The 15,923-nt window shown below is 42.8% G+C and overlaps 1 gene segment (V, D, J or C); it reads right to left on the reverse strand.

The window, feature by feature from the left end:
- LOC144529260 (Ig kappa-b4 chain C region-like) overlaps positions 1 to 7,847 on the reverse strand; it is a 128,202-nt gene extending 120,355 nt beyond the window's left edge. The window contains 2 exon segments of the C gene segment in view: positions 7,687 to 7,717; positions 7,835 to 7,847. Coding sequence covers positions 7,687 to 7,717; positions 7,835 to 7,847 — 44 coding nt within the window.
- Positions 7,848 to 15,923: the final 8,076 nt, after the last annotated feature.

Here is a 15,923-nt window from a genome sequence, read left to right on the forward strand (position 1 = left end):
GGTGCTATTTTGAGCCTTGTTAGTGGTGTAGAAATAGCGATTTATTTTTACTTTACCAGTGCCCCGACGACTAGCGCTATGAGCATAAAAACATATCCCAGAGAACGGTCGAACTCGGTACCCATGTGTTATTAACCCCTAGGTTCATTTTGCGCTGGATTTGTCCTTTAAGACCAGGCATAAACCCTGTTGGTGCAACCGGCTGCTGGTGTAATTTTCTTTAGTCTGTGGTCCAACAGGTACATTAGCTCTCCAAGCTAACGTTAGTCAAAGGGTGGACATATGAAAGCCTCAGTGTGATCAATGTGATGAGAGTATATCCATTTGTTCTTCGTCCCTGTTTGCTCAGCACTCAGTTAAACTGTATGTACGGGAGTTTTTTTAACCAGAAAGTTATTATTGTAAACCAACATTGTGATTGGGTCTGTTACAGCGGCACATTTCAGACTCCATACTTTGTTTTCTCTGCACTCATGTTGGACATGACATTCGCAGTGCCTTACAGTGAACACTAGGGGGTGGTGTTCCACTGGTTTTGAGTGGGGCCTCAGTGAACACAGAATGTAAATGACCTGGGTTCATTTTGATTGGCAGACTAAAATGGATCCTTCAGGCCAACCGACGTGGCATGGAGGCTCAGAGTCACTCAATCCTTTGTCTGCCTGGCGGCAGCAACTAAAAGCCACAAAAGACGCTATCAAAAGACAACCGTTAACTATTTATTCATACCAGAATATAGTCTTTCTCTCTCTCTTGCTCTAGCTCATCAACCTTTTTCCCATGAGCCCTCTCTCTTCTTCTCAATATCTTTAGTTTGAGTTGTGTGTTTATTTGGGAACTGGCTGTGGCACTGTAGGTATATTAAAGGCAAATTAACAAGCAGGTTACCCAAAGGTGTTGGTATCAAAGCGAAAGACATATTGAAGTAAGACAAGGTCAGGGCCAGTTCAACAATACAAACAAAGCGTGCAGTACACACACCTCTGATTTTTTTTGTTGTTGTAACCCCCTAACCCTATATCACAAGGCATCAGATCTTTTCTAGTTCTGATTTGGGCCACTTTCATATGTGGTCCAAATCCGTTACAGGTCAGATTCTTTTTTAAATGCGAGCTCAGTCTAGACAGTCAGATCATGTCCATTTGAGTCTGATGCGGGCCACATTAAAAAAAATGTCAGACAGAAAAATCGGATCTGGCAATAAATCGGAATTGAGCATCACGGCCTGCAGTCTGAACGTAGCCAAAGTAGCCAACATCATGTTTATGTATGTTTTTTCTTTTATCCTGGTTGTCTGCTTGTCTGACGGCCACAAACAGGCTTTTTTTTTTTTTTTTACAATATAGAGGTCATGATTCCCCCTAGTACAACCGCACCTGAAATGATTAATTAAACTGTCACATTTAACATTTTATTTCTTCATTTTACAAACATTTTTTGTACATTTGATCTCCCTGTATTGTGGTCTAAATGTTATTTCAAAGATTATGTTTTGGGCATTTTAGGCCTTTATTTTAATAGGACAGCTGAAGACATGAAAAGGGGAATGACATGCAGCAAAGAGCTGCAGGTTGGAGTTGAACCCGTGGCCGATGCGTCTAGGAGTAAAACTCTACATATGGGCACACGCTCTACCAGAGGAGCTAGCCAGGCACCCTTAAATGTTATTTCAAAGCCTTCCCAACACTACCGCTATGTAACTGTTAATAATAATACATCCCTTTAATGTTACCTGAAAGAAAACAGCCTAATTTTAATATATTTGGTCTAAAGAAACAGCCTCTTTACTCTCATTAAGTCGCCCCAAATTCAATAGTAGCTACGACGCTCATCTGACTGTAAATATCTCTTACTGTAGAAGAAGATCTTAGATGAAACTAAGTTTGTAGATCAGTTTTCTGGGATGCAAACAGAACAGTGTGTGGGTTCCAGGCTAAAAATTCTAATCTACGCCATGACATTACCAACTTTTTTTTTTTTTTTTACCAAGTTTTGTATTATTATAATTTTTAGGGGGGCTGAGATGAAATTTAGGGGGGCTTGAGAGCAAAAGGGTCTAAAATCACCCATGGATTGGTCACTTTCAAGGCGATCCCACCCACGGACCGCCTTAGTTTACCTTGATTGACAGCTATCGCTCAGGAAGTTCGGAGTTGCTGTAGGCTACCGGCCGAAGAACTGTTTTTTTTTTTGTCTTTATTAACGATGTAGCGCAAGATAGCACCGTAAATAAAGGACTGTACAAGTGTCTCGTCCGTTCCGTTGTTGGGATATGTGCGATGCTTTTGAAATGTTCGTAAATCTATGCCGATGTATATGAACTAATTGTGCCTCTAACATTAGAGCTAACGTTAGCCTAGCTAACACGGCTGTGAGCAGGGTGCGTGGGATGAGCGACAAAGTTGATCAAATCAGCGTATCCACGACCCAAAGGCCAGCTCAAAAATGAGTTTTGAAAGCTTCGTTTGTGTTTTTGTGTGTTTTGTTTGAGATTTGATTTTCTGTAATATATCACTACCGACGAAAAGGAGACGGCATGAATTTCCGTCAACTCTCACTGTGACACTGAACCACAGAAACTGAACCGACTTGACGTGAAATGGCGCTAAAGATTAAGCATCACGGCTATCCTCCAACCATGGATTTTGTATGTTTATGTAGCTACATACACTACTTCTGAGACATTATACCCGGCCCTAACAACAAAACTAACTGAAATCTACTGTAAAACTAAATATAGAAAAGTTAAACTAAACCTTTCTGAAAGGTGAATTAAAACTTACATGAAATCGAAAAGTCAAAACTTAAGTAAAATGAAAACCAAAACAGAAAATTCAAAACTATTATCACCTTGGTTCCTCCTATGTAAAAGCTCTGAGCTCAGTTAAGCGTGACTCTGACAGTGTAAACTTGGATGAGTTTAAATAGTGGATTTCAACTTTGTCTCTCAATCTGCTCCTGTAGAGTTTTCTCTATTTCTTAACATTTCATAACCTTTTACCAGCTAAACCCATCACGTCAAACTTCTTGGATGTCCAAACTCACCTAACTACCAGGTAAATAAAAGTGAATGAACTGATTCCAGATCACTTTCAGTTTTACTTTGTGTGACTTGATGAATCAGTGGCAACTTACAGAGTATATTTATTTGGCGGCCATCTTGTCTTGTTGCTGATTCAGACACTTTGACTGCTGTCTGTCCCAACACGCCTCGCTCTCTGCTGCTTGCTGGTGATTATTATTGGATGTCCATCTGACCTCATTATAAGTGCGTTGCCACAGGCAACCAGCTCGGAGAAGAAGGAGGGAAAGGGGAGGGGGGGGGGGGGTTATAGAACAGTTGCATCATGGGATAGAAACCTGACCTCTCTTTTTTTCCTTTTCTTTTTTTTCTTCCCTCGTCTCTCAGAGGGCGCACACGTGCACACATGCACATTTGTACACGTGCACCCCCAGCCACGTGCACGTACACACACACACACACACACACAGAGTTAGCCTAAACAAAGATACAGCACCCAGTATGTCGAGTCTCTTCACTCTTGAGTCTGAACAACAATGCAACATTTGTTTATGGCAAAATGTAAAGGAAAAAAGCACAACAAGAACAACATGTACAGATGCACTCACACACTGGACACTATTGTTAAAGGAAGTCAACACTGTGTGTCAGTGATTGTGTATTTTAATGTGTCTGTTCGTGTTGAGTTTAGTGTTGAAGTGTATTCATGTTTTAAACTATAAACAAATCTGATACAATTAAATATTCTTTCTGCAGGACCGGAGTGGACAAAACAAACTTAAAGAAAAGATTAAAAAAAAAAAATTTCAATAATTTTTTGAATTACTTAATTAATCATTTGTTTATAAATTGTCAGACAATAGTGATCAATATCCATCCCACGGTGTCAGAGACAAAGCTCAGCTTTAAATGTCTTATTATGTCCAGCAAACGGTCCCAAACCCCAAAATATGTGTTTGTATTATGAATTTTCAGTGTCTCTGTTTGTAGTCACTTGTGTATTTTCACTCACCGGACACTTTATTAGGCACACCTCGCTAGTACCGGGTTTGCTAGTACCCCTTTTGCCTTCAGAATGGCTTTAATTCTTCTTGGCGTATATTCAACGCAGTGCTGGAATCATTCCTCAGAGATTTTGGTTCATATTGACACAATAGCATCACACAGTTGCTGCAGATTTGTCGGCTTGGGAGAGTGCCTATGTTCCCACAGCCTTATGTTCAAAATTAGGCCATATGTTCCAACAGTTCCCACATTTCTAAGATTTTTTTCCAAAATTGTTCCCACATTTCCTTTTTCATAAATTTGTATCCAATTTTATCCCCCTAACCTAACCCTAAAAAACCTTGTGGGAGGATAGGACTTAAATTGAAGGGAAATGTAGGAACATAGGGCTGTGGGAACATAAGGCCTAATTTTAAGAAAAATCTTAGAAATGTGGGAACATAGGGCCTAATTTTCAGTGAAAAACATTCTTAGAAATGTGGGACCATTGGGCTGTGGGAACATAGGGCTGTGGGACCATTGGGCTGTGGGACCATTGGGCTGTGTGACCATTGGGTTGTGGGAACATAGGGCTGTGGGACCATTGGGTTGTGGGAACATAGGGCTGTGGGACCACTGGGTTGTGGGAACATAGGGCTGACCCCGTCGGCTTCACATCCATGATGTGACTCTCCTGTTCCACCAAAGGTGCTCTATTGGATGGAGATCTGGTGACTGCGGAGGCCATTTGAGTACAGTGAACTCATTGTAATGTTCAAGGAACCAGTTTGAGATGATTTGAGTTTTGTGACATGTGGCGCATTATCCTGCTGGAAGTTGCCATTAAAACAAGGCCACCCAATTTGGGGCCCGCAGGCCAAGTTTGGCCCATGCTCCCTTTGTTTTGGCCCGCCGTGGCATTTGACATGCTCATGCTTATTCTCCTCTTATTTTGAAAGTGCTGTAAAAAACCGTAATGATGAAACGAAACATACATTTTATGCAGCTGAAAAGTTCTTAATCTGAGATTTACGGCAATGTAAAGCACAGTGTTGGTAAACCGTCCTGGCCTTCCATGCAACTCTCAAAGTCACTTAAAGCACCTTTCTTCCCCCGTTCTGATGCTCGGGTTGAACTAATGGCATATTGTCTTGACCATGTCTTCATTCAAAAAGCTACACAAGTTAAGCACTGTAATTCGTAAACATTCCACATCTTTTTGCTGTAAGCTCCACATTGGCGGCCGCTGTATAAGAACGCGGCTGGTCGTGTAGAGGTTGGGTTAGATGGGTGGGCGTTGACATACAGGACTTTCAAGCCAGAGCGCAGAGTTCGCTTCCCGGGGAAAACTGAAGTCTTTCCCCCAGGAAATGCATGTTCCTTAGGAGTGTTTTAATCTATGAAATTAATTGGTGCCTAATTTTAGCTTTCGTCACAGAAAAAACACTAATATTTTGTTGACAAAATTTAACCGAAACGACCGGTGCTCTGTACCCGGCTCAAAGTCACCTATTTTCGGGTAACTGAACCACCAACTACCGCTGATACAACGGAGGTCTGTAGCCGGCGTCACGAAGCTCTGTAGTGGCTTAAACAACTAGCAACTGCCGCTCGGCTTTATGGGGCTCGTAGCCAGCCGGCGTCACGTGAACACCCGGCATCAAGTGACCAGCTGGCGGTCTCCTAATTTCATAGGATATCATACGTTTTGGTGTGCATACGAACGATATGTCTACGTGTTGTCTTTCATTCGTATCTTTTGTGTCTGTGTCCATACGTTAAATCTTGTGTGTTTGTGCCCCTTTTAAATTTTTCGTGTCTTTGTGTTTTGTGTTTTTCTGTTTAGTTGTGTGTGTGTGTGTGTGTGTGTGTGTGTGTGTGTGTGTGTGTGTGTGTGTTTGCTTTTGTTAGCCTCAATGTTCTTCTTCATGTTTAGTTTTGTGTGTGCATGGTTGTCATGTATGTCATTATTCATAAATGGACGTATGCTTTTATGTGTGTTTTGGTTGTGTACATGTGGCTGCATGCACTTTTGTGTTTCAGTGTGTGTGTGTGTGTGTGTGTGTGTGTGTGTGTGTGTGTGTGTGTGTGTGTGTGTGTGTCTGGATGTTTAACCGCTAGCCTGTAATTTTTTTGTGCATGTTTTCATGTGTGTGTGTGTGTGTGTGTGTGTGTGTGTGTGTGTGGGAGAGGTGTATATATGTGGGTTTGTGGAATGTATGTGTGTAATTTTGTGTATCCTCCATGTGTTCGGTGTGTGTTTATTTATGTATGAAGTAAGCATTATCTGCAGACACACAGCTGTATGAATTGTGTGCGACTGTGTGTGAGTGTTCATACAGTGAAACACACATACACAGTGCCTTCATCTCTGACATAACTGGTTACCATGCATACTGTGCGACTCTGACTATTATGGGGTGTTCTTTGTTTTGTCACGATGTGCCCTGGTATGGAATGGGAGGGGGGAGGGGAACAGGGTGTGGGTTAGCGTGCACAAATTTGTGTGCGTGGAGTGTGGGGGGGAGGTATGTGTGTTTTGGTGTGTGTGTGTGTGTGTTGAGGAAGGGGGGGTTTAGCAGGGAAAAGGGTGTGTGTGTGTGTGTGTGTGTGTGTGTGTGTGTGTGTGTGTGTGTGTGTGTGTGTGTGTGCGTGCGTGTTGAGGAGAGGATTGGGTGGGGGTTGGGTGTGCGTGTCTCTCTGTGCGTCACATAATGTGTGCATGAGAGAAAGTGAGCGAGTGCATGCATGTGTTTTTGAGAAGGTAAGAGGGTAAGATAAAATGGCGGCTGGTGGATGCATGCATGCAGGCCTTTAAGGTGGAATTCCAAAGTTTCTGTTCACATCCTCATCTCTTCATTAACCAGTTATTCAGCGTGTATTTTTATACGCGTCACGTTGAAGAGTTTTGATGAGGAGTCCGTTGTTGTATTTACTCGTCACGTTTTGGTCCAAGAGGAGACATGATTAGTGGCGTGATCATGGCAACACAAAACTTAAAGAGAGCAAAAACTAGAACTAGAAACACCTAAAGACATCACTTCCTGTAACCTCAGGTTTAAGTTTAAAGGGATTCCCTTTAATGGACCATACCTGTGATTTTGCATGTTTAGGACCTTTCACTTCCATGAAACACAGAGATTTGTGATTGGGGATGTATGTGTATGGTTTGGATTTGAGTTTATATGGGTTTATGTTTGGGATTGTAACTAAAAGGGACCAAACCAAAAAAAGATTTCTGCAGGACTATAACGTTTCAGTTAACCCTTGTGTAGTATTGTGTTTTGCCTGTTTATAACGCATAAAGTATAAATTATCACCCAATTCTGGAATTTTTGTGTTAAAAAAGCAGAAATTACAAATTATTTTGACTAAAGGTTACGATCAGATGAACACCCAAAAAGTCATTGAAACTAATCGAAAATTTCACTTTTAATTTTCCCTCTGAAATGTTGTGGAGTAGAAGTAGAACGTAGCATGAAAAGAAAAGACTAAAATTTGTACTTAAAGGAGAAATCCGGCGCAAAATGAACCTAGGGGTTAATAACGCATGTGTACCGAGTCGACCGTTCTCTGGGATATGTTTTCATGCTAATCGAACGTGACCAGTTTTAGCGCAAACCGCTAATTAGCTTATAACGCTAGTCGTCAGGTAAGTAAAAAGAAAATCTTGATTTCTAAACCACTGACAAGGCTCAAAATAGCACCACACTTCCACGGTAGCATAATGAGGGTCCTAACATGTAAACTGAAGCATTGAGAACTTTGTAAGTGTACAGACAGTTTATTAAAAAGATAGTTTAGAAAGACAGTACCGTTCACGTATACAGGCAGGCGCCATCTTGTGAAAACAGTCACAACCAGTCGAACGACGAACGCCGTGCTTGAGCTACGCTACTGGTTACTGGTTGCACGGTGTTCAGCGACTAGCGTTATATATATATATATATATATATATATTTGTGAAAAATCGGACCGGGCAAAGGCATTAATAAGAACTATATAAAAATAGCATTCTTTTCACTGTTAGTCTCGTTTCCTGTTACAGGTCATTTATGATCATCAGATGAAAAATGACAGAGTTTCAGAAACATTAAACAATTACATATAGTCACTTTAAATGTAGGTACCAAAACGACTAGTTAAATTTAGGAAAAGAAATTGTGGTTTGGGGCACCTGGGTAGCTCACCTTGTAGAATGCGCGCTCATATATAGAGGTTCGCTCCTCAACACAGTGGCTGTGGGTTCGACTCTGACCTGTGGCCCTTTGCTGCATGTCCTTCACCCTCTCTCTCACCCAAAAAATTATCTAAAAATAAAGAAATCGTGGTTTGGATTAAAACTCTCCCAGGGAACGAACACGTGTTTCCTGGGTGAAAGTCTTTTGTTTTCCCAGGGAAGCAAACTCCTCTCCCCGGCCTGGAAAGAGCAGCAGTCAATGTGATGCGTACAGCAAAAAATACGTGGAATTCATACGAATTACAATGCATTACTTTTCATAGCTATATGTACGAATTGTTCAGCCTGACATAAAACACTTGGATGATGATAGAAAGCTGTGACAAGCTAACATCCAGTTTGGCTGAAATTGTGTAAATATATAACTAAATAACTTGCAGATTGAGACTCTGGTTTCTCCCTCAGCTGCTGCACTGTGTCACTGCTCCACATTTAAAAGAAAAGACTTCCCATCAGCCACTCTGCCATTGATTTCTTCAGTGATTAGTATGTGCAGCTCCATACGTCCTTGCTCCATGACTTTGACATTTTAATGCAGCTGCAAACACACATGCTCAAATCACGGTGACTGCACCCTAGGTCACGTGCAGTTGTGATTAAGATTGTGATTTAATATCAGGTGGAAATATTGCTCTGTTTCCAGAACGATTATGTGCGATGGAGGACTTTTTGCATGTCTGTCTCTGCAGGTGTATAAAGACAGTAATAAAAAAGCCTCATAAAAACCACACTGAAAATCCCAGCTCGTATCTGTTCCTGTGTTTACACAACACACATTTGGAGTTCATTGGAAATGTGGAGCTTTTACTCTTTGAATTTGGCCTTATGAGAAATACAGATCTGGGGCTTTCTCCAAAGCAAAGGAGCTTTCCATCTTTACTCTCCTCCCTGTTACGTCGCATTCGGAGATCGACTATTTTTGACTGGCGAGATGGCAACGAGCGGAAGAACCAACTGCTAAAGTGTTCAAAACCTTTCTTTTTAGTAAACTCTGTGTACACAAAAAATGTTCTCAATGCTCGAGTTCATGTGTAGAGCCCCTGGTAATAAAATAGCGATTTTGATGCGATCATAGTAGTGGCCCTAGGACTCCCATTCAAAAGGCCATTTGACCGAAAACGAAAATACGGTCAATCTTAAAAGTGGCGTTTCCGTCCTAATTATGCTTTTAAACGAAGGTTTGACTCGGGTACATTCACAAAAAGACCCTAGGTTGCATTTTGGCGAGAGTTACGCTTTAATCAACAGGCTCTGGATCAGTTGGCTACAACAGCAAAAAGAAACTTCAGCTGGGCTCTTGGGATAGCATCGCATGAGATTTATTTCCTAAATTTGTGCTTTTCTAGAAAATAATGTTAGAGGCATGGTAGTCTGGATCAACAACAGTTCATGTCCAGGATTATGACCGATGAATCCGGCGGCGCAGACATGTGTTGCCGTTGTCCAACTCTGGTCGCTACGGGAAACAACAACAAACTTCGAGCTAGCGGCTACACGCTGAAAATGGCTTATTTGGGAGAAAGTTTGGATCGTGCAACAAGGCAGGCCTGCTTGGTTCTTTCGGTGAAAGATTGTAAAGATTTACAAAGACTATGTTTACCCACTTCACAGGTTGTGGCCTTGGATAGCCTATGAGTTGTAAGTTGTTCCACCAAAAAGTGTTTTTTCCTTCTCAAGGTTACTTCAGTAGCAGTAGTAGAAGGAATTTAAAAAGCTGGAGAATGGGCTAACAGCCAGGATTTTGCTAAATATCAAATTTTGTGTCACAGAATTTTTGTTTTTGTTTCATTATCTTTGGGATCCCTGGGGGAGGTCCCAACCTTTTCTGGTGGATCTTATGTATGGTTTGATTTTGCAATAAACCATGCCACGGGGAAAAAAACACACCAAGATTTCTTCTTTCTGTGGTTCAGACTGAATAAAGAGAGAGAGAGAGAGAGAGAGAGAGAGAGAGAGAGAGAGAGAGAGAGAGAGGAACCCCGGGTTGACGAAGTGCGATGGCGACGTCACAGATAGGAAGGCAGCTGGGTATTTTGAGCCTCTTTAAGTGGCTGCTGTTTGGAGAGACATACTGTACTCTTCACTTCAGGAACCTATAAGACAGGAAATGATGATGACGGCGGCGGCGGTGTAGGGAGGAGTGGGGGCTGAGAGAAAGAGAGAGAGAGACAGAGAGAGACAGAGAGAGACAGAGAGAGAGAGAGAGAGAGAGAGAGAGAGAGAGAGAGAGAGCGAGAGAGAGAAAGGAGGCGAATGAGCAGTGTGATTATTATGGAGTAGCAGGCCAAGCAGTGAAGAAAGGAGGAGGGGGTTGTTGGGGGGGGCAAATGCATATTATGGGATGTCTGTGTTGTCAAGCGGGGGGAGGGGCGGAGGCGGTGAAGTAAGGGGGGAGTATTATGGTCTGGCCTAGGCCTGTTTTTGTGTGCGGTGGCTTTCACCCTCCCCACCACCTCCCTTCCCATCACTCCCTGTGTGTGTGTGTGTGTGTGTGTGTGTGTGTGTGTGTGTGTGTGTGTGTGTGTGTGTGTGACTGTGATGTATGAAACACTATCTATCTTCAGGTGCAGAGTGAGTCACATACGAGAAGGTTGCAAGACCCGAGAGAGAGGAGGCAGAAAGACACAAAGACGCGGAGGCAGAGTGGCAGCTGGGAAATTAAAAAAACTTCACTGGGAAACTATCTAAGCAGCACACTGAGTACAATACACTCCCTGTCCCCTGTAATGTAAATTATTGAGGCGAGCGATGGAGCCACGGACGTGTTTATGTGCGGTGGTTTGTCTTGTTTACTGTCCAAACTACGGTAGATTTTGCATCGTGTTTTTGTGCTGAAAGAAATGTCAGCCTCTCTTGAAATTCATCATATTCACATGCAGTTAACCAATTTAGATTTTACATTAGGGAGTTTTTACGTAACTTGATATGGAAGCTTGATCAGCATCGATTCAAACCTGCACGAAAACTGGGTGAGAAATCATTGTTACAGACGTTGCCTTGTCGCAACTGGATTTTGGCTTTGGGCCCGGTTGTCTGAACTGAGACTAGGAGGGTGCTCTAGCCGTGACGGAAAAGTATTACAAAAGACTGGTAAGTTGGGAAATTTCCATATCTGTGCAATTAGGCAACAAAAGCCTGGAGATTTAATCTGAAGATATGGAGTTTATGATTATATGAAACAGGGAGACGCAGCAAATCCTCACATTTGAAAAGCTGGAATCAGTAAAATGTTTGACATTTTTAGCTGCAGTGTGTTTTTTTTTTTTCATTGCCAGACTTATCTCTACAGCGTTGCGGAAGAAGGTCTGGCTAGTCCACACCAACAGTACATTCTGGGATAGGAGGAAAAAAATGTGCTCTGCGTTGTTTGCATTTCTTTAAACCAATCACAATCGTCTTGCCCGTCGCTAAGCTCCAGACGCGGCGACGGTGGCTTTGCTAAATAGATAAATGAAGATAACTGTAACACAATACAGTAACGTGAGCTATTTAACCCTCCTGTTGTCCTCGGGTCATATTTGACCCATTTTCAAAACGTTTCTACATCAGAAATTTGGGTTTCTTTCAACCATGTTTAAAAAAATAAAAATACACCAATACAAAAAAATACAACGCTCTTCACAAGTTCTATTCAATTTCATAGCATTTTTTTTTTTTTTTAAATAAAAAAAACGTTGAAAAAAGAGACAAATGTCGGGAAAAGCTTCAAAAATGTAAGGAAAAAAAACACAAAAAAACGTCAAAAGGTGCAGAAAAAAACGTTAGGAAAAAGTGACAAAAACGTTGCTGGAAAAGCAACAAAAGTGTCGAAAAAGACGTCCAAAAAGTTTCAATTTTGACCCAGAAAAAGAAAAAGTTGCATGGTCGACGGGAAGACAACACAAGGGTCAAATTAGCTGGACACATGGTTAAAGCTCATTTGCTCTTATGTTTGCTCATTGCGACACAAGGCCTTAGCAGAGGTCTGCGCTCTCCGAGGCTGTGTCTCAAACCGCCTACTTGCACGCTTCAAAACACTTAGCTGTAAGTATATCGTGTAGATAACGCAAAACGTCGATCTCTCGTATTTTATGAAAATAGTTCACCGAAACGTGTTTCTGAAAACATTTTAAACAAGAAATGGGCCGTGCAGTTTGCTGAGTCTGTTTTTTTGATCGACAAAGGTCAGTTTCATAGATTTTCGTCAGATTTTGAGAGGTCGGCGAGCCGAGCCGACTGCTCGTCATTTCCGGTAAGTGTTTTAACATAAGTGTTCCTTTTGGGACAATACACATTAGCAGTGTACTGACGGAAGTATGCCGAATGAGACACAGCCCTTCTAGTCCTTCTTGTCTGTTGTTACTTTAATAGAAAGGCACAAAGTATTGTGCCTACAAGATTCATAAAAATGCACAGTTCTTTTATCACTATTTGTAACATACAAAGACGACGGGTGAAAAGGTCACGGGGAAAGATTTGAAGCACCAGGACATCTCAGTCATATGGGACATCCCGACCAAACCCCGACGTCCCAATCTCATGTTTCCCTTTTTAAAAAAAATTTTTTTGTTCTCTCCATCTGTCAGCCGCTGCTGTGTTATCTCATGTGGCAGACATGTTGAGTCTGATCAAATCCATTTGCACTTTGTTCCGCGGTGCAGCTTCAGAGCGTGTACCGTACGGCACGATAGGTGGAGCCGGAGTTGGTGTCTGAACGGGGGCGGGACGAGGGAGCAGTCAAGAAGTATTATGGTATGCATTTTGACTTACATGATAATCTGACCCCGCCTGTAACCCTCCTCCACCACCCCCCCCCCCCCTTTGCTAATCTCCATGGCGACCAGCAGCACAGGAGCACTATTATGGTCTGTGGTCCCCCCCACCCCCCACCACATACCTCCCCCTCTTTTTTTTTTCTTCCCTTTTTGCCTCAGAAATGATATTATTATCATTATGTGATATGCAATTCTGCGACTGTGTGGGGGGGTGGGGTGGGAGGGGCGTAGAGAGCCGTGCACGAGGTTTCTATGACAACTGCCCCCAGTATCCTTCTGATTGGTGATTATAGGATGTTACCCCCCCCCCACACACACACACACACACACACACACACACACACACACACCCCTCCTCCTCCCCATATGCACACATGAACACTGTGTCCATAGTCAAGGAGAAGGAGAAGTGTGGGGGAGGGGGGAGGGGGGGGGAAGATGCAAACCAAGGGAGAGAGGAAGAGGAAGAGAAATGCGGAGAAAAGAAAGACAGAGAAGTTGTTATTTGAGTCTGTTCTTTGTGTCGGGCCAGTGTGAGAGGGATACGGAGAGGGGAAGAGCTCTGCCGTCGGCGGCGGGACAAAAGAAAAGGCCAGAAGAGAAAGAAAATGAAGGTGTGCTGAGTCAGAGCCGACCGTATATCTCCACTGTAAGAAGAGAGACCGGAGGGGAGAGAGGCCTTTAAGCCAAGAGCGAGGAGAGGGGAGGGGGGGACAGCTTGAACAGGGTTAAAAAGCCAAAAGTGTCGGGACACTGCAACACAAAGCTCACATGAATAATTTGTCAGTAGATTCATGAATCATCCACAGATTGACACAATCTCATACCGGCGTAAAATGTCCCAGTTTTTCCACAAGTAAAATTACAATATGATGACATTCATGTGCATTGCAATATAATAATAATGAGTCTGTTGTCTTCAAGTGTTATTCTCCCTGCTGTTTAAGTAACTGGTATTTTTTCTGCACGATAAGTCATTCATAATGACTGACTAATGCACACTCACTCACCCTGGGAAATTACCACCAGCTGTCGTCTTTGCTGGCTTGCAAGTTTCTCTCCAATCCAGATAGCTCTTCTTGATATTCTACAACAGTGATTCCCAACCAGGGCAGTGGTGTAGTCTACGTGAGACGCAGGTATACGCAGTATACCTACTAATGGCCCTGACACACAACCCGATAATCGGCCGTCGGACAGTTGGCCGTCTGTCGGCCTTCATTTTGGCCGACCTGACTTGCTGGGTCGGAGGGCGGGCAGTCGGACTCCATGACCAATCTGATTTGGTGGAGCTCTAACCCGGAAATAACGAGCGGGATGAGCGTGACTAAGCCTCTCAAAATCTGACGAAAATCTTTTAAACTGACCTTTGTCGATCTGAAATGAAGACAGATTCAGCAACTGCGCGGCCTATTTCTCGCTTAAAATGTTTTCAGAAGCACGTTTCGGTGAACTATCTTCGTAAAATATGAGATCATATTCCGAACGAAGCCGCCATTATGCCCGGTTGAAAAATCCGGGAGCAGCCAGACCCACGTGACACGTTCGTCCAATCAGCTGCCGGTTTTCATTTTTTTGGGCGACAATACAGATTAGCGCTGCCTGCTGTTATGGAGATGTATTATGTCTCGCGCACGCGCAGAACGTACGCTCAAGTCGGCGTCGCTTCGGTCTGTTCTTGAGGCACTTTTTGGACCTCTGGGAGCCGACTGATCAGTCCGACTGCCTGTGTGTCAGGGGCTTTAGAAAGCTCCAGGATTTCCATATACCCACTTAAAAATGCCCAATGACACGCAACAACATACTTTCCATTATAATTTTGATATATTTTGAACTGTCATCTGTGTTCTTTTTCTTCACATAGGCTAAATAAAGGTATTTCCACCATAAATTAATGCATTAAAGCGTAATCCAAATGCAACAAAAATGAAGTTGCTGCCACTCAAAACTTCCCTGGGGGAGGACACCCACACCCCCCACTATGATATGCCCCCCCCTTCGCCAAAGGCAGATTCTGGCCCATATATAGAGGCCAATATACTGTATATACACAGTACAGTATACCCACTACAATACATTAGACTACACCACTGAACCAGGGGTACTTCTGCAGTTGCTAGGGGGTACACGGAAAGATTGGGGAGTATAGCTTAACTAATTTGAAAAAAAAAGAAGAAAAAAAAGAAGAAAAGAAAAAGAAGACTATATCCACATTATGGCAGCATCAAAAAGAAAAGCCTTCAGCCTTGATGTAAAAGAACTGAGAGTTGCAGCGGGCCTGATGACCAAACAGCTGAAGATACAGAAAGGGGAGAGAGAAGGGCAACGACATGCAGCAAAGCGGCCGCAGATCAGAGTCGAGCCCTGGCCCGCTGCGGCGAGGAGTAATAACCTCTACATATGGGTGCCTGCTCTACCAACTGAGCTATCCGGGCGCCCAAGACGTTACTCTGAGCTACCTGTTAAGCTACTTAAACTTACAAATATGTAATAATTGTTTGTTTTATTTCTTTTTTTCTTTTAAAAAGAAAGATAAACATATACCTACATATCTATCTATCTATCTATCGTCCACATACTTTTGGCTATATACTGTACTCTGGCTGCTGAATTTGCTTTTCTTGCACACTTGTGGGTGACTCAAGCAGCATCAGCAGAGCGGACTCTTCCTGCAGTGCTACAATAACAAATGAATAACTCATTCCGATGCTTCACAGGCCCCAAAATATAGAACTTCCCATTAGCTGACATGTACACTGTTGATTTCTCGTGTGGTAAAACATAATTCGGAAGCCTATCTTCTACACTAAGCACAAACAGTTGTGAATGTTCGCTCCACAGTCTGAATGTACTACAGTTAATGGTGGGAAAAAACTGTCTAGGACCCAGACGTTTTTCCCACCATTGACTGCAATGCATTTCC

This window comes from Sander vitreus, chromosome 14 (genome assembly GCF_031162955.1).
Source record: "Sander vitreus isolate 19-12246 chromosome 14, sanVit1, whole genome shotgun sequence".
Lineage (NCBI taxonomy): Eukaryota > Metazoa > Chordata > Actinopteri > Perciformes > Percidae > Sander > Sander vitreus.